Source organism: Nilaparvata lugens, chromosome 3, assembly GCF_014356525.2.
Source record: "Nilaparvata lugens isolate BPH chromosome 3, ASM1435652v1, whole genome shotgun sequence".
NCBI lineage: Eukaryota > Metazoa > Arthropoda > Insecta > Hemiptera > Delphacidae > Nilaparvata > Nilaparvata lugens.
In genome coordinates this window covers 28443047-28463051 of record NC_052506.1, presented here as the reverse complement: position 1 = coordinate 28463051, position 20005 = coordinate 28443047, and the positions used below count along the sequence as shown (strand labels likewise).

General features: G+C 36.6%; 2 protein-coding genes across 4 annotated transcripts in view; one reads left to right on the top strand and one right to left on the bottom strand.

The window, feature by feature from the left end:
- Positions 1–10205: 10205 nt before the first annotated feature.
- On the bottom strand, positions 10206–19336 carry LOC111049633 (syntaxin-18). Its single transcript, XM_022335761.2, has 3 exons — positions 18885–19336; positions 16656–17428; positions 10206–10484 (listed from the first exon to the last, which is right to left on the bottom strand). The coding sequence occupies exons 2-3, from the start codon at positions 17412–17414 to the stop codon at positions 10233–10235; spliced, it is 1011 nt and encodes a 336-aa protein (XP_022191453.1). The 5' UTR covers positions 17415–17428; positions 18885–19336; the 3' UTR covers positions 10206–10232.
- Positions 19094–20005, top strand: part of LOC111049632 (general transcription factor 3C polypeptide 5) — a 26427-nt gene continuing 25515 nt past the window's right edge. The window contains exon 1 of one of the 3 annotated variants that reach the window (XM_039423469.1): positions 19094–19384. The gene's annotated coding sequence lies outside the window, so the exon portion shown is untranslated. Of the gene's footprint in view, positions 19478–20005 lie in introns of all 3 variants that reach the window. The other 2 variants (XM_022335758.2, XM_022335757.2) reach the window with 2 other exon arrangements.

Here is a 20005-nt window from a genome sequence, read left to right as displayed (position 1 = left end):
GATTTCACACTCAACACTAAAGCTGCTGTAACAGTCGTGGGGAAATGCATAAACTTGTGAAATTATACTTAAAATTGAAGAGAATTCGATGCTCTGTTCAGCTCATATTTAGCATGGATTTTTTCCATTGATTTTGAAAGAGTTATAACAGAAAAAATTGGAGGCAAACGGGTTTTTTTTAATGTAACACCTTCAAGAGAGGTACAACTAATTATAAAAGATACAGAAAAAAGTTGTAGGATCAATATTGTAGGAAATTATGTAAGTTTTCATTTTGTATAACTTACCTGTAGAATAGTCATGTCCTTAAGATGCATAGTTTTTTGAGTTATATGCGAGAAACCAAATAATGGTCCCTTTGAACCATCCCCACCCCCTTAGTACAGGGGATAGGTGTAGGGACTTTTGATATCCTATTACTATATTAAATGAGGCTGGACTCGCTATCGGTTTTATAAAGTTACTGAAACTGTACCGGTTACACAAAAACCGGTAACATTTTATTCGTGATTAATTTCCCGAGAACCAATCAAAGAAGCACTCAAACAACATTATTTCTAGATTTTTTTCTAGAAATTTCTGAATTTTTGATACTGTTATCGAAGCATAAGCCAAGAAAAATGGATTCGTTTACTATTGTCATTTTAAGATGGAAGACATAATTATGAGCGTACCGTTACTGAGCAATCCATTTTACGTACATAGTACATATTCAAATATATAGGTATAAATAAGTGCGTTTCAGCAGCCTATTTTAAAATCTCAAAGTTTTACGACAAAACATGAGGTAGTCGTTCAGATTTACATTTTAGTATAGATTACTGTGTAGTATTTATACTATATTGATAAAGTATTGGACTGTTGTTGTAGTATCAAAATTGCTGTAAAAATTAAGATGTAAATTTTACCAAATAAAAGGTGCTATAAAATGTTTTCAATTGATGGAATTGATGCTCCACCAAAGTGAAACACTTCTCACCATGATAACAAGGGTGTACCTACTGTCATTGGAAACAGTCATTCAATAGTTTATAAAGTTCAATTTGTTAAAATTAAATAAAATCATTGATGAATTGCTTTATTAAAGTAAAAGTGGAAGCATGAAATGCAATACAGCGAAAACTATATCTTAAACATGTTGTATCTGATATATAATTATGTCAAATTATAACATAGAAGTGAAATCTCTCTAAACTAATACAATAAACTATTAATTATAAACAAGGTATTTCTAAAGATGTTGAAATTTGATCATAATCACAGTTCAAGAATTGATAGACTCCGATTATTTTAGTAACACATGTTCTCGTTGTAATAGCCTTAAAATGGAAGACCCGTCTGTACTTATGAGGTTTTACACCAAAGCAACTCACGACCAATTTGAGACTCTGGAATCCAACACGAGTTTCCTCAAGCAACTATCAGCTTCATTGGCATCTGAAATCGTGGTCCTAATGTCTTTGTCAGTCTCATGACCATGACTTGGACCACCACCAGACACTCTGAAGCAGATGTGCGCATTTCACAAACCACGCATTTCAAACTCAACTACATGTACAACGTCAATCTTTCCAAATTCAATGCTACTAGTTTGAATATCTCGTAACAGTTCCTGTAATTTTAGCTCAAACACTCTATTGCAGATAAGAGCATCATGTATACTAAATCAACTGATAGGATTTTTAATTTTAAGCCATCCATGGGATTGGATGCCTGAACGCCTCTAAGGCCGAATTCCCTCTAGGCAAGGTGGCGCCGATATCACCAGGAGTCCCAAGAGTCGGAAGGTTCTATTTGCCATTTTCCGAAAACTTTGATAGAAAAATGAGTCTTTCAATAGTTTAAAGAGAATATATGATATAGGCCTCCTATATAGTGCTACAAGAGCCATAGCAATTACATTCTCTAAATACTTGTTTATAAATAGTTGGCAAATGGATCTCCACACTTTAATCCACATTTATAAATCAGGCACAAGAAGTATTTTGATGATTGTTTACTATCAGATTGGAGTTAATCCGATAAGGCCTAGAATTATGATGTGATTCAGTAAAAATCTCTAGATATAGTAAATATCTCCCACCTCAGGTGCATTGTACCAAACGAAATGCATCTTCCAAGTAGGAATATGAGCTGCGCTCAATGTAGCAAACTGAAAGGTTTCAAGAGAACAAATACTAGCCTCCTGAGGCTGGTACTGCCACTATGGGTTTGCCATTTTTGTGATGCCTGTCACGAGCTCTGAAAAAATCAGTCAAACTCTGTTTATACGTTCTCAATTATTATTAAAATGTTCTTCCATTCTGAATAAAGACTCCACCATCACTGTGAATTGTTCAATAATATTTCTTAGGCATAGTTAATTGGGGGTAAGTAACTGAACAGAAATCAGCAGATGACAAACACAAAGTCTTTGTTATGATGTTGCGTCAAAAAATCGTTGAAACCATGCCAAGTGAATCAAGAAATTAAGTCAACAAAAATTATACTTTCTGGGACAGAGAAACTATGGCTTTGAAAAATAACTCAGACAGGCACATTGTAGACTTGTTCTGACAGGCTCACAAGACGATAGACCTACTTATGTGGTACTCAGAAAAAACACCCTAGGCGTCTCAGAAAAACCCTAAAGACGAAAGAAATTGATAGAAATTTCCCAGACGCAATGATCTACTTGAATGAACAGTTAACGCAAGAAACGCGCATCCTTTTCAACAAGGCGAGGACTATGTTCAAGGAGAAGAAGATGGCTATGTATGGACAAACGATGGCCATGTGATGGCTAAAAGAAATCCTACATCACGTCCATTTCGAGTCAGATGTCTGCTGGACCTTCAGGACAACACGCTCCCAGCTGCTGACGCCACTGGAGGCGGCGCCGCCCCCGCCGACGCACACGATACAGTTGCTCAACCGCCGCTGCCACCGCCACATACAATCACCGTCAGTCAATAGATAAGTGCTCAAACTCAAGGTAACAACACAATCAAACTATTTACTTCAAATTATACATAAACTATTTATAAAAAAAAAAACTATATATAAATTCAAGACTCAGTTATAAAGCCGCCAAGCAAGAGTTGTGAGACCAAATCATAGTGCAAAGGAGTAAATCCAGTATAATTGTATAAGTGGCGCCATTAAACTGATAGTGATACAACATAAGTAATCGATCTAACTGTTAATTGCTTTAAAGATACAGAGTATATAAGTTAACATACAGTATAATGATGTATGATATAGTATTGCATTGAATTTTCCCACTCGTACAGCCTAAAGCTGAAAATTTATAGGAGAGATAGAAAGAGATTTTTCACTAGAAGATAATATTTAGAATTCTTTTCCCTCTTATATATTTGTTTTACTCTGAATACAATGTGAATTATGTCACTTGGCAATATTTACTCGTCTGATTAATGAGTTGATTAAAATGATGATAAGGGGAGAGAGCTTCATCGCTGAGCACTAAAGAATGAACTTTCGTTTTTATCTCATTTAATTTGTAATGAATCAAAATAATGGTTATAAATAATATATATTTTTATTGTACTATTTATATTTCTGGGAAATCTTCCAATAACTCAAATTCAAAAAAATTTGTTGCAATAATGTTTGATAGTTTTGTTTTTCCTCTCTTGACAACGAGTCAAATATTGATAATCAGATTCCCTTGAATATATTTTTATTTCCCTAGTTCTATCTCTGGAAAGCTCTCCATTAGGCTCTATTTTTGTTTATAATTTTTTTTGTGTGCTTGAAATTTTTCAAACTATTTTTGCTACTCTGAACTCCTATTATTTTCTTCACTTTGTATAAATTAATATTCAACTTTCAAGCGGTTTCAGATTGTTTTTGTTTTGTTTTCTTTCTAAATTCTAAATAATGTGAGCTGGCCGGTGCGCTGACGAGATTTAGAAGATAGTCATGGATAAGGATGATTATCTCGAGCGACCAATTATTGACTTTTTTGAGTCAATGATACCAATGGTATCATGGTATGATGTCGTGGGTCGAATAGTTTTAGCGTGCTGCATCTAAATATTCGTAGTTACAATAGAAATTTTGACGAGTTATTAATTTTATTGCATGGAATCAAAACCAAATATAGCTGTATTATCCTAACAGAAGCCTGGCTTAGAGATGATAGTGACCTTGTGAGTATTGAGGGCTTCAGGTTGCTTCGTTCCTACAACAGTATCAATCAGTGTGACGGTATTGTAGTATATATCGATGAATCTTTATCAGTAACTAGTAACCAGCTGAGTGTGGGAGGAGTTGCAACTTGCCTCGCTTTATATTTCAACTGGGCTAACTGTCCTTGTCAAATTTACTGTATTTATCGCAGCCCGTCTTCATTACTATCAGCTTTTAACAACGGACTGGAGGACTTATTCAGTACTGCGCCGCCGAATCAAAGGAGATTGAAAATCATTGTCGGTGATATAAATTGCGACATTCTAAACCCCAATCTACAAGAAGAGCGTTACCTGGATATCTTATATGAAAATGGGTTTGTAACAACTCGTCCCACAAGCAATACCTGTATAGATCATTTTTTCATCTCACTTCCTAAAAACCTCTTTGTTTTTACTCTTCAATACTGAAGACAGACATAACTGATCACTACATCACATGCCTCAATATCAATTCAAGCGATATAAAAACAAACAACTCAGATCAAAACTACTATAAGAAAATAAACTGGCCAAATATAACAGATTCCCTTAAAACTGAAACCTGGCAGAGTATTAGAATCAACTGATGTAGATACCGCTTCTATCAATTTCAATAGCATTATACTGGAAATATTGGAGAAAAATACAACTCATGTTCACAAAGCAAAAAGCAGAAAGTTGAAGCCTTGGATGACGGGTGGTCTTCTGTCATCCATACGCCGCCGTGACAAACTAGCTAAAGAGGCCAGAGCAAACCCACAAAATGTGTTACTCAATTCAAAATATAAACGATATAGAAATACATTGAAGTCATTAAATCAAACGCGCGAAATTTGATTATTATAAAAATAAAATACAAGAATCTAACGGGGACCCTAGGAAATTCTGGGACATTGTTGACGATGTTGCGGGACGGCCTACAGGCAAATCTAAATTTCCCTTGAATGATTTTGAGGGACATAGTAACACTGCAACCCCCTCTTCCGAAGATATCAAACAAATAGGTAATGAGTTTAATAGGTATTATGTATCAGTCGGTCTCAGGCTGGCTGAGGCTCTCGACCCCGCCGGTACACTTGAGGTGAACGACGCTGACCACGCCGCTGATTCTATGTTCCGGCTGCGGCCAGTTACACGGCAGGAGCTTCTTGAGGTGGTAGGGAGCATTAAGGGCAACTCTGCGCCGGGCTGGGATAATATACCATCAAAATTTATTAAAACCAATATTTCCACTTTGATTACTCCCTTGCTTCATATAGTTAACCTCAGTTTCAACACAAATAAATTTCCAAAACCATGTAAGATAGCCAAAGAGGTACCAATCTGTAAATCAGGTCAAAAAAACTTAACATCTAATTACAGACCGATTTCTCTGCTTTGCACCTTATCTAAGATCATTGAAAAATGTAAATTACAGCTTGCTGATTACTTGGAGCGTGAGAAAATAATATCAGATCTCCAGTTCGGTTTTAGAAAGGACAGGAGCACGTCTCATGCATGTTTTGAGTTTTCTAAAAATATAGCTAAGGAGATATGAGATAGGAGACGTGTCCTGGTTACTTTCCTGGACCTAGCTAAAGCATTCGACTCCATAGATCGACATAAGTTAATTTCAAAATTGCATTACATGGGTGTTGAATCGTTGGAGTGGTTCATAAGCTACCTGAAGAACCGCATCCAATACGTTAGTATAAATGGCATTAACAGTGAAAAGGCTAGAATCGACTATGGAGTGGTTCAGGGAAGTACACTGGAGCCGCTTTTGTTCCTGATATACATCAATAATTTAGAGAAGGTTTCCACGGTTGGCAGGTTGTTCCTTTTCGCTGATGACGCGGAGGTGGTGTCGTCCGGCTGCGCGTGGGACGAAGCTTACGAACAGGCGGGGGCAGACTTGGTCAAAATCAAACGCTGGTTGGAGCAGATACCTTAACATTAAATATAGAAAAAACAAAGCATCTGCCAATATTTTTCAGAAGTGACAGTGACCCTGCTCAGAAACGGCTGGCCCCTGTGGTGATCTGCAGTCGGTGGACTGCGGCTGCAATGTCATAGAGCGTGTGGAACAATACAAATATTTAGGTGTAATAATTGATCATAAATTATCCTGGGTTCCACACATTCAGAGAGTTAAAAACAGGCTTAGAAAATTCATTTACGCCTTTTCGCAGCTTGGAGGGGTGCTGACTGTGGGTCAGTGTAGGACGGTTTACTTTGCCTACGTGCAGTCGTTGCTCCAGTATGGTGTCCTGGCGTGGGAAGGAGTCTCAGCCGCCGCGCTGCATCCACCAGCTGTCACACAGAGATCACTCATCAAAATAATTCTAAATAAAAATATCCGATTTCCTACTGAACAACTCGACACCGAATTTCCTGTTCTCGACATAAGACAAATCTATATTAAAACTCTTCTTATTTTTATCAAATCGTACAGAACAGAAATTTTTACACAGCTAAACCATAATTACCCCACTAGACATATGCTGAATTTTGGATTTAATACACCTAGAGCTACCTTTACATCGGTCGATAACAACCCATTTCGTATTGCTCACCTACTTCATCGCAATCTTCCAATCACAATAAAAGAGGCTGAGGGATGCAGTGCTGCTAACTACAAAAATAATATAGTTACATGGTTGCTTGGTATTGGTCGGGAGGCATTAGAAGCCCTCATAAACTCGCCTTATATTTAGATTATGATTCAAACTCTGTTAACTCTGGTACTGTGATGCAGCACTCTGAACATTATAATAAGTAATTTAAAAACTTTAGGAGATAGGTACTCCCAACATAATACTATAGTAGCCTTTGATAAAAGAAACCCACGACATCATGCTCTGTTTATTATAAAAACTATTAATGATTTATATTTATTTTTCTTTATATAATATATTTCCAATATTATAATAGTTGTCGTGAGAATAATATTAAGGTAGAATTCTGCAGAATTTTTTATTTTACAGTTATTATAGATAGGAATTCTTCCCCCACACACGGACCAATAGTCTATGTGGGGGAATATTTATTTCCTGAAAATATGTATTATTGATGAATTTTTTGATGGAAATAAATTGAATTGAATTGAACTCAAAAATTTATACGATGCTAGAGTAAGAAAAAGAAAAAAGTGTTTCATAAGTAGCAATATCCAGCAGACTGATAACACAACAGAAGAATAGTAGAGAGTTATTAATTGAGAAAGAGGCAAGAAATGTACAATAAACAAAAATAATGTTACCCTAGTCCACAACAACATCATTGTAACGGATCTTTATCATGTCAGAAATCTCCTAAATACTGCCTTTATCCAGTCACCTGTGGAACTAACATGTACTGCAGTACTGGATTGTCCAGATCAATGATTCAAAACCATTACACACAGAACTGAGTGAACTACTGAAAAAGCTCGAGACAAACAACTCATCAGGGCATGATGGCATCATCAACAAAATGTTCAAATACTGCGAACAACAATTGAAAACACCATTACTGGGCATTGTCAACGCTTCCATCGAACAGGCAATCCTACCTCAAAGCCTACAAATATCCAAGATATTTCCAAAATTAAAGAAAGGGGAAAAGCCGGACTCTAATAACTGTAGACCTGTTGCCAACCTGCCACTCACTATAAAAATAATAGAATAACGATCAACACTTATCACGCATCTTGAAGTAAACAATCTAATAACAGGACAACAGTATGGGTTCAGAAAGGGATATGGCACATCAACAGCGATAGCTGTATAACAACATACATAATTTATGGGAGGATAAAAAAATCAGTATCTGGTCTCTTCATTGACTTCCAGAAAGCATTTTTGATACCCTAAATTGAAATACGTTGGAAGAAAAATTTATTATGAAAAAGATAATTGAAAAAGCACAGATTCGTTGTTAAAGCTCTACTGAAGTTGGCAATATGTAAATATCGACCAACAAAAAGATAATAACATCATCCAATACAAATCCTCACTCCGAACTGTAAACACAAGTGTACCTCAGTATCACTAGGACCACTCCTCTTCCTCGTATACATTGATAATCTTCCCACGGAATTCGACAGTAGAAATAATGGTATACTTTTTGCGGATGACACTACTATACTAGTGCCAAACAATAGTCGGGGGTCAACCCAAAATACAATAGTAGCAGCCATGGAGAGGCAACAAATGCTTGCGATAGATTACACCTAACCATAAACAAACAAAAGACTATTCACATGAAATTCCAATCAACAGGTACGGTAATAGCCCGGAAGTCCATACAACTAATCAAATTTAAATAACCAACCATACAAGATTCCTCGGCGTCACAATCGATAATAACCTTACTTGGCAGCCTCATATAGAGCAACTATGTAGAAATCTGTCTTTATTATATGTCATTCGGCGACTATGTAACATATCAGGGGAAAAACAGCTTCTATTATATACAATATACCTTATTCGCCTCCTATCTTAAATACGGCATTGTGGCTTGAAAACAAGGTTCTCATAATCATCCAGAAGAAGACACTCAGAACTGTCCTGAAGGAAAACATGACAGAACACTGCCGACCGCTTTTCAAGAAGAATGGAATACTCTATCCTTCTAATATCATGGAGTATCCATAATATCCCTAATCTCTCTCTACATCCTGGAGTCCAATCATGGCAAAAAGAGAAAATACCATGCTTAGAGATGCATCTATATAATATGAGGAATGACGGGGACATTGACTTTCCAATGCACAGGCTAAAAAAAATTGAGCAGTCACCAGCTGACGCAGGAGCCTAATTTTTCAACCTGCTGCTAAAACCCATGAAAGTACTGGAGGATGACAGACGGTTGCATCTGCACTAAAGCAGTATCTGATAGCCCGACCATATAACGCACCAACAGAGTTTGTCCAAGATTACACTTACCAGCACTTGATGGGACGACCAACTGACCAGAGGACAGATGCGAATCCCCGCCGAAGGGAAGACATTTTGACTATTCCTTGGTCATAGAACTGCGGAAAAGACGAAGCAAGTAACAAGTAAATAAGTTTTAAATTATTCATTAAAAAGGGGAGTTCTGCACTGCTGAATGATTATTATGAATAATAATTTACATGGTATGGAAAAATGATTGTCTCACGCACTGATTATCTCAAGGATTGACCAACAATATATTATTTTTCTTACATACTAATATTAATTTTTCATTTTTGTACAATAGTGTCTGTTAGTTATTAAAAATTCTTTCTTATCCCAGATTGGTAGAACAGATTATAGTGACCTACTGACCTATACCTAGGCCAAAAGACCACTAATTCAAATGTTTTAAAACAATTTCAAATAATTTTCCATTAATATTTAGACTGTTAGTCCTCATAAATTTATCAATGAGGATGGCCTTTCACTTTCAAGTTGAATGGACCATGAACAGATATACAAATTGTACACAGTTGCCTCTCAATATCTCTCTGAAGTTTATTATGGAAAACCCCTTACATCAGGCTGCTGATTACAATAATCAGAAAAAAGGTTTTTGATTTTAAATTAGCTTCCACACATCTGTAGAACAATTTCCCTAGCAACGATGTGAGTCTTTCCGAGTTCACATTTGATTTCATATAAATTATTGAGAAACAAACTCTCAACTAGGCAAAAACCCCAGCCTCTTTCTCCTATCTCACATTTTCACTCTTTCCTTTCAAACTACTCTGTCATGGAAACATACAAGTTTTATGAGAACCTTTATAAAAATAGATTGCAGTCTCATTTCACTCGGACCTATCTCGAACTTTCTTGTATGTGCTCATGATGTGACGGTAGACACATTGATGATTGAAAATATGATTAAAAAACCGTTCATTTCACTCAGATCTACTTTCGTATATGTGCTGGTGTGACGGTAAACACCGTTGCATCTTCTCCAGGATATCTTCTCTTCCCACTTAATAAAGATATGACTCAATTCATTTTGCCCATTGGCAAATATGATTTTTCAAAATGGTCCATCATTTTAAATAATCCTTTGTTACAAAATAAATTTGAAAACTCTCGTTCTTAAAGTATTTTTATTGAATTATGGATTGTACCAATCTAAGAATAGAAGAGTGAAGGACAGAACTAACAAGAAGAAAAGAACATAGAACCTTAGACTAGCACTGCTTTCAATTGCCTTTCGAATGTGCGTGTTGGCATCTTTGAGGTTCTCGGTCGTGCCTACCAATGTCGTTCCAATACGCTCAATGTCCCGTTCCTGTTCCAGAACCTTCTCAGTGAAGATCTCTTGAAGTTCGGCAATCTTCACAACTTTGCTTTCTATCTGCCGCACCTTCCAAAAACATACAATATTATTAATTACCTTCAAAAATGTTTCTATTTCTCTGCCAGATTATTTTTAGACAAATTGAAGATTTATCATCTTTATCTGTTTTTAACTAAATGAATACATTTTAATGAACTATCTAGTTCGGAAATATTAATGGTCCAATAAAAATTGAATTAAACTTGAGAGTTACTGCAAGAGAATAAAATTTGGTTTGGTTTTAGTTTAAAAACTCTAAGTTGTACAGAATTATCGAGGTTAACCTTGAATTATATATTAGTGGAAGACAATCGAAAAGGAGAACAATTTAAATTCAAATGAAATATATTCTTATATTTATAAAATAGAATTATAGTACCCTTTGAAATTAATAAAATGATAGAATAAGAATACAAATTATAATTTTCAAATCAATCAATTTAAATTTAATTTTCAATTTGAAATTTAGTTTTATTGGTTTATTATACTGTCATGGATAGTGACAAGCACCATATGGACAATAGTCATACAATAAAGAGAAAACAACATATTGACACAAAACACAACAATTTTGTACATAATAAAACAATTTTGTACATCATAACACAAATAACAAATAACCTATATCTAAGACCATACAACATTTATAACTAATGCAACGTATTCAATGGTCGAAGATACTTCGCCACTCATAAAAACATTTTTCTAATAGCCAACATTTTAGATTAGTCTTAATAGAGTTTAGGGTTTGGGCAGCTTTAATATTCTGGGGTAAACAGTTGAACACTTTTTTGCCAATGTAATTTGGGTTGTGCTCATAAAACCCTGTCCTGTGCTGTTCAACTCTGACTAAGCCCCTGTATCTTGTATTGTGTTGATGAACATCCAGCCAATCATCGTCAATCATCGTCAGCCAATCATCTTTCATTTTATAAGCAAAGATAGCCAACATTTTAGATGAGTCTTAAAAGAGTTTAGGGTTTGGGCAGCTTTAATATTCTGGGGTAAACAGTTGAACACTTTTTTGCCAATGTAATTTGGGTTGTGCTCATAAAACCCTGTCCTGTGCTGTTCAACTCTGACTAAGCCCCTGTATCTTGTATTGTGTTGATGAACATCCAGCCAATCATCGTCAATCATCGTCAGCCAATCATCTTTCATTTTATAAGCAAAGATTGCCAGATGGTACAAATAGAGACTAGGAACCGTCAAAATTCTATTATCTTTGAATAGCGATCTACATTCGTTGATTCTCTCCCAATCTTTAATTTGATGTGATTAAGGAATGTAATAATAAATGCAATAATAAATATAATACATGAGAAACGGGGTGGCTTTTTAAATATGATTCTTAGGACTCTCTTTTGGGCACAGAAGATAGAGGCAGAGAATCTTGATCCTCCCCACAGCAATATCCCATAAGACAGTAATGACTCATAATATCCATAGTAAGCAGAGATCACTGCCTCATGAACTAAAACCCTCCTGAGTCTGGACATTGCATACGCAGCTGAGCTTAATCTCCTAGAAAGAGATTGAACATGAGAGGACCATGTTAATCCCTGATCCACAGAAACCCCCAAAAAATCCGTTGCATCAGAGGATTGTAACCCTTTTGCCTCAACCTCAAACTCCAACTGATTCACAGGTTGTCTGTGGATTGAGAATTCAATGAAAGTTGTCTTGTCTATATTGACTTCAAGTTTATTTGCAGAACACCACCTTGTGATTTCAGCAAGAACAGCATCACCAATAGCCTGCAATTCATCGACATTATTCGCCGAAACTAAGAAATTTGCATCATCAGCAAATAAGACAGACCTTCCTGACGGCACATTACAAGGGAAATCGTTTATGAAAACAAGGAACAACAAGGGGCCCAAGATCGATCCCTGCGGTACTCCCTTAGAGAGGGAACGTGGATGTGATTTGAAAATCTGGTCAATCAGCAGCCCCTGAGAAGCCCTCACCTCAACCACCTGACTTCTACCCCTCAAGTAAGATTCTACAAGACTCAGTAGATTGCCTCGGATACCATAATAGTATAGCTTCTCAATCAAAATTTTATGGTCAGACATATCAAACGCCTTTTTGAGGTCCACAAAGAAGCCCAACACCTTCCGACCCTGATCCAGAGAGGAATAAACTTCACTCACAAACGATTCCAATGCCTCCACTGTTGATTTATTCTGTTGGAAACCAAATTGGCTGCTCGAAAACAAATTGTTGCTCTTAAAATGGTCATGGATTGCATTATAAATTGCTCGCTCCCAGGGCTTGGAGACCGATGACAGATTGGCTATCGGCCTATAATTACCAACCTGGCTTTTGGATCCTTTCTTGAATATTGGCTTGACCCTAGCTACCTTGAAGCAGGATGGAAAAATGCCCACATCACTAGAGAGATTGATCAAATGAGTCAAAGGTTCACTCACCTCATAGAGAAACTCCTTGAAAATTTTACATGGTATCTCATCCAGGCCACTCGACATCTTATTCTTCAGCTTAGAAACAATGGCTATCAAATCGTCCTCCGAAATTCTAGGGATCCCAGAGACAACTTCATTTCCCGAATTGGCATTCACCAACAATTCATAAAAATTCACTACATCAGTACTAGCAACATCACTCATACCACCCGAAAGTAGTCATTGAATGCATTTGCAATAACAGTGGGTGAATTCAGAGGGAGCCCATCTACAACAATTGGGAAATGAGAAGCTGTAGCCCTGCGAGCTGCCTCTTTTTTATCAAGTCCCAAATGACTTTTGACTTGTTATTTGCGTCACAAATGAGTCGCTTTGAGAAGCCAGCCTTGAGTGACTGAATGAGGGTTCTAATCTTCCATGAGACAAGTTTAAATTCTAAGAGACTCGCTCCTAGGATAGGTCCTAATGAATAACTCCAAATCCCTCTTCATACCACAGAGACTCTTTAATTCAGGATTCAACCAAGCTAGCTTCCTTGTATGATTTTTTGCTCTCACCCTCACCAATGGAAAAGCACAGATGAAGGCATCAATATACTTACTCATGAAGTAGTCCATCCTTTCATCAAAGGAACCATGATCAGCATAAAGAGGGCCCCAGTCACATTCAAAGAGGAAGTTAGAGAACCTGTACTTATTTCTTGAGGAAAAGGATCTCCTCAAAACAAAATCACTATCTTGCATAGATCCCTCCCCCATAGAGATCACAAATTCCTGAGCTAAATGATCCGACAAGGAGAGACCAATGACCTTTGCAGAGACTGAGTCAACACATTCCATAGTGATAAAACCATTATCCAATAGTGATGATGAATTAGACGCTAAACGAGTTGGCTCAGTAATGAGACCTCGCAAGCCATGAGAGTTGAAGACAGACAATACTTCCTGTCCCGGAATAGAGTCACCCAAAAAATCCACATTAAAATCGCCAACAACAAGTATTCTCTCAAATCTTCCAAAAGTCGAGGTTAAGAGATGATCTAGATTGGTCACAAAAGTTGCTATATCACTCCCAGGTGGCCTGTAAACACACACAACCAAGAAACACTCATTGAAAATTAATGCCGAAGCCTCAAAGTCAGTTTCACATACTCCTGGCAGAGAGTACTCTGATACTAGAATTCCTTCTCTGGCATAGATAGCAACGCCTCCACACCTCCTTGTCGTCCTATTGAAACAGCAGACGAGAATAAAATTCTCAATACCCACTGTCTCATTCCCAATCAACCAAGTCTCACTTAAACACAACAAATCGACTCTTTTGATCACATTATCGTCTTGAAGTTTTTCGATATGAATGGCCAGTTCGTCATTTTGTTTCTTAAGCTACGTATATTATAGTGCAGTATGTTCAAAGTTTTCTCATTCCGGGGAGGTGCTTGATTAAGAGCTCTAGTTCTTGCCTCAGCCAGACAATCTATTAAAATGGGTTGTGAAGCTCTTTCCCTTCTTCTAAAAAATGTTTATGTCTATTAGAAGTGACAACTCGTATTTCCTGAATAATATCCTCAATATTATTAAAAGCACCACCAAGGCTACTGGGAATAGCATTTGCAGGAGTGTCACCCTCCGAATTGCCTTCACTGGAGCAAATATGAGTCTGAGAAAGATTATCCTGGTTCTCATCAACTTCAAAGCTCATTATAATAATTCTATTAAATAGGTTTTTTAAAATATTTGAGCCACTCCGATTAAGATGAAGTCCATCCTGAGCAAGACTAAGACCCCTTACCCAACAGTTTGGATTCACAAACATACAATTCTTTTGACCACAATGCCATTCAATTACCCCATTTATTGCATCGATGTACCTATAATCAGTATCCCTTCTATGAAACAGACCACTGACCACTAAGCTGCCCAATTGGAACTTTGATTTAGCCACACTGATAAGATGCTCCATTTTGTCTCCCAATTCCTCAGGTGTATTAGATCTCCATACATAATTTATACCTACATGAAACAACACAACATCATATATATCTTCAAAATCTGAGAGCTTTTTTGTCATTGAATCTATATTGATTCCAGAGTATGATCTGAAAGAAGACCCTTTCATTGATTTTCCCCATTTGAAGTGCTTGATAATTGAATCACCTAGCACAAGTGCTAGCAGGCTTGGCTGACGTTTCTTATTTGATTTGGGATCAATCATCAGAGAATCCTGAACCCTGAATCCTGAACTCCAAGACTTTGAGTAGCCTTATCACTTTTGTATTCCCGAAGATCATTGTTTAGGGTCTCAATTTTGTTTCGCAAGCATAAGTTATCAGCTTCCAGAGTTTCAATTGATGTCAACATTCTTCCAATCTGTTCATTCAAATTGATTAATTCCAGAGAAGGATCGTCAAACTCAATTGAGGTAGTCTGGGTAGAAAAGTCAGTTCTATATGGAAACAAATTCTCATTGTCATCTTTACTGGAAGATGAAGACAACATCAGGTCAGATGCCTCTAGTTCTACAGCTCTTCTCAAAAGAGCTGCCTTAATGCAATCAACTTCGACAAACTTAGACCTCAGAAATTTTAACTCTGCTCTCAAGTCCGTGAAAACGGGTAGAGGAAGAGACAAAATAACATTCTCATTCAAAATACCTCCCGCTAAAAATTCGTTTTGAGAAGTACTTTGTGATTTATCTAGGAGTGAAACATCATTCAAGGAAAGGACAGGTGACGCAATAGGGCTACCTAGAACCCCCTCACTTGATAAGGGAATCTCATCATCCGTGCTCAACTGAGCAGATTGATGTGAGTCGATAGCTACATCTTCTCGGCAATGATTATGGGTATTTCTCTCCTCCAAGACAGTAGCTTTAGTCGGAGATGTTTTTAATGTAGCTGTACATGCCCTATAAGTACATCTCCAAGAGTGCACTCCTGAAATAAGAGTGTTAGTTTTACGAAAGATGAATGAATCATAAACAATTCCTTCTTTACCCCTAACTGTTCTAGCCTCAATCAATGCCATACTTCTGTGCAATATTATACTGATACTCAATTTATAAAAGTGCTGGATAAGGATCACTGATTACTGAAAACCCACTTCTATACCAATATCACCTAATATTCAACCAGAAAACTAATTTACAGTTCATAATAATAAAATCAATAATATTGATTCAAAATATATGAAAGAAATAGGAATAGAAATAGAAATAGTTTAAAACCTAAAGATGGCGTAATCACCGAAACTAGTAGTTATAATTTGTATTCTTATTCTATTATTTTATTAATTTCAAAGGATACTATAATTCTATTTTATAAATACAAGAAAGTAGCCCTGAATTCATACATATTCTATATGAAATTGTTAATAAAGGCAATTTCTCATTCATTTCACCTGTAGGTCTCTATGGCTTAGAATAATATAAGTATTGAGATTTCCGACAAATAAGGGGTTATGAAGTTGGGAATTAGAAATGATAAGTGATAAATGAATGAGAATTAGAATTGATAGAAATTTGCTTTAAAAGTACAGTAAGAACGAAAACTGAAATGTTGAGTAATTGTTTGTTTGTAATGAATTGGATGAGATAACACGAATTTGTAAAATGCATGATTGTACAGTATCATCCATTTATCAACTCAGTCAAACCAGCCAGATAGTAAAGATAAGAAGAATAGACTTTTTTGATAACTGCAATCTCATTATTATTTCGATATATATTTTTTCATTTTTGCTATGAAAAGTAGTGTGTACACAGAACTTACCTCCTCATTCAAGCTATTCAAATCATTGTAAAGCTGTTCATTCTCATTTTCAAATATTTGCAGTTCCTCAGCAGACAACTGATCGTCTTGCAAATTGAGATCACTGCCAGAATCAGATAAGTAGATCGATGATCGCTTAGTCGCTGTTGAAGGTGAAGCAATCTCACTGGTTGATTCCCTTGAGTCGTCAATGGTACTGATACTCTCCGAGCTGGGACTCCTGACGTTGTTGGTGCTACCTGGTGTGATCGGGATTTCTGCACATGAAAGTTTCGACATTTTCTGAGTCTCAAGAGTTCTTTTTATGCGAATAGCTTTCATTTCAGAATAGTTCTTACACACATCTTTCAAGAAATCTTCAATCAGTTGTAGAGCCGCATCCTGATGCTCAAGTAACTGCGGTGGACCGTCTTGCATGGCCGACTTACGTTTAAAATCTAAAATCAGATTCGAGCAAGTCTTCATGATCCTTTGAGCACCAGTATCGATTTTGTCCCTTTCTATGTCAGTCATGGACGGCAAGTCAGAGAGATGACCACCAAAATTCAAATAGGCTTTTCGGTGTTCTTTCAGAAATTCTTGAAGCCGACTTATCTGACCCAAAACATCCTTAGCTCGTACCAGGAATTCATTGTTAGTATTCCTCAAAATCCGATTCTTATCAAATGAGTCATTGGCTGGATATAGATCTGTGCCAAACGCCTTGTTACGCATGCGAACCGTTTTCACACATGCCTTGAACAATGTTGTTATGTCCATTTTTCATTCGTGACCTAAAAAAAAAGAAATATTATCTCCGCAAAACTTTATCAAACAAAGGCGGGCACAGGTTCTCACCCTCTCCCCCATCCATCAGGATTGTAAGGACCCTATATTTATTTCACTGAAGCATAAAATATCTGCACCACCACTGCACGGTGACATAAAACGCACAAACTTTCGGTTTTCAGATGAAAACTGCTTTAATGATTTTCAACATAAGTAAATAATTATTATTCACGTTTTTATTACATAAACACGCAGTAACATCCTGGAAGTTTCTGAATCTAAATTTTTAATCGTGATCGCATTTGATTTGCACCTATTTGGGCGAGTGACAATAAATAGGTTATAATAATTAGTTTTCTAGGAAATAACATTTCTATAATGACTAGGTTACCAGACGTCAGCATTTATATACATTCGCTTTTTGAGCGTGTCCTCAGCAACTCTATCCGCAATTCTCAATGTGGAAAAAATGAAAAAATCTAAAAACCTCATAGCTATGCAAAAATGTAATGATTTTACTCTAATTATAGATATGTACCCATATTTTGGCTTTTCATAACCCTTATTTGGAAGACCTCAACTAGGCCTATACGTACATGGATCTGACCGCAACACTACACCTCCAAGTGGGCACCTGCTGTTCGCATATCCCGTGAGGTGTGACACGCGAACTACTACCAAACGGCACTGCCAGGTCGGTAGGCGAGTATCATGGAGGAGTTTAGCTTGCATTGAGTAGAACCACCACTATACAGTTCCGGCGGTACATGGGCCCGGCAAAGCCCGAACGTATCCTCTAACTCGACTATAGGCCAGGAGAAATACTCGTGGTTCCCAATTGTATACGTCTCCAGAGTAGGAGCTAGCATTCCCACCTAACAGGTGCCCAAAAGGGGACGCGAGCGTTTCAGAAAGAAGCATCAGTGAGAGGGTTTTTTTGACATGCTATGATGCTAATTCCAGAGACGGAGGAGTTACTCGGATGGAGACTCCCAGTCTGGCCTATGGGAGTTTCACATGCCTGCTACTTCCAGAGACGAGGGTACCCTGATTCCCATAGTCTGGTCTCTCACTGGCTAAACCTGGAACTCTATATAGGATTATTCACTGTGCCCAGCTACTCCCAGCAGAGACAGAGATTTCAGGCGACTCGGCCAAGCCATAAACCTCCCATGGTCTGGAGCCTTTCTGCTATAAGATAGGCTACTTCCAGGGACAGAGTCACACACTCATCAAGTGTACTCCCCCTTGTTGGCGTTTTTTCCTTTACCATGAAAACTAGCACTAGCAACTGGGAAATCCCGTTTGTTCTGAGAAGGGGGCAAGGAACGAGCTCAAATGAACGAGCTCCGATCCCATCAGGGCAAGGCCTCTACGGACAGAATAAAAGCGTTGAAATTTATTTCGTGTGTCTTGAGAATAGAATGATTATAGAGTCTAATTAAACATTATATTAAATACCTCTCTTTGGATCCTCAATTTCTATCTCTCTTGTCCGTAGTTGTTAATTGACATTTATCTATAATCATTCAATAAAGACAACTGATGAAATAATTTTTGTTTCAAATACAAAATTGTTGTCTCATTTTTGAAACAGATTTTATCATTCTGACACTGACAGACACATTGACAGTCTAACCTCAAAATCCACCCAAAAAATATTTTTTCTCACTCGCGGAATTATAAAATACTACGCAAGCACTGAATCTTCAGTGCTTGAGGTGAGAGTTTTATCAACTAAAATGGCAAATTTTTTATTAGAAATTTTTATATAATATCACAACAATAAACACTACAGAAAAAAGATTAAGTACATAACATTGTTTTTCTTTGATGGTAATAATTTATTCCGTAATATTGCCATTTGGTATATTGTAATTCTTTTATAATCATAACCTTTACCAATACCACAGTGCCAATACTTTACGTGTATGTACTGCGCATGGGCAAATTTTCTTTGAGTGAGTAGGCTACTTATTTATTTTTGTTGAAGATTTGAGGTTATGTTCCAATGTTTCAAAGTAATATGAAAGACTAACCAGACATAATAAAAGGTACATTAAATATATTCAATTAGTATTTTATGCTAAACCTGTATTTTATACTAATTTATACTAGTGAGTTAAATTCAAAATTAAAATGTGAATCTATTAATTTGTGTAAAGGTGTTTTTAAATATCTAATATGATATAAGAGATAATGCTCAGTAGTAGCGTACCGTACCTTACTAACTTATTTATCCATTTATAATATTCTATCAGCTTGATACTCACAGATAAAAACGTAAATAACAGCAATTCAAACTGGATAAAGATAACAAAAGGAAACATATATTTATCAAAATAAGTTTAATTTATTGCATTGATATAGTAAAGCAAAGACAATAAATATGTATTTATATAAAAATGAAATGTTGATCAGTTTTGATATTTTCAAGCATAATCAATGTAATGAGTTTCAAGTATAAAATGGTTACTGGTTATTATTTCTTAGTTGTAAATAAATAAGTATCCTAAACCTCCATAGGCATAAGCCTGTGTGGAATGTACTACCACGTAGGCTACTATTCTTGTGCTCTTTTT

Bases quoted from the DNA above. Each gene is read 5' to 3' on its own strand.
- LOC111049633 (XM_022335761.2), bottom strand. From the start codon at position 17,414: ATGGACATAACAACATTGTTCAAGGCATGTGTGAAAACGGTTCGCATG. The intron at 10,485-16,655 runs GTAAGTTCTGTG...TGTTTTTGGAAG, and splicing joins TGAATAGCTTGAATGAGGAG to GTGCGGCAGATAGAAAGCAA.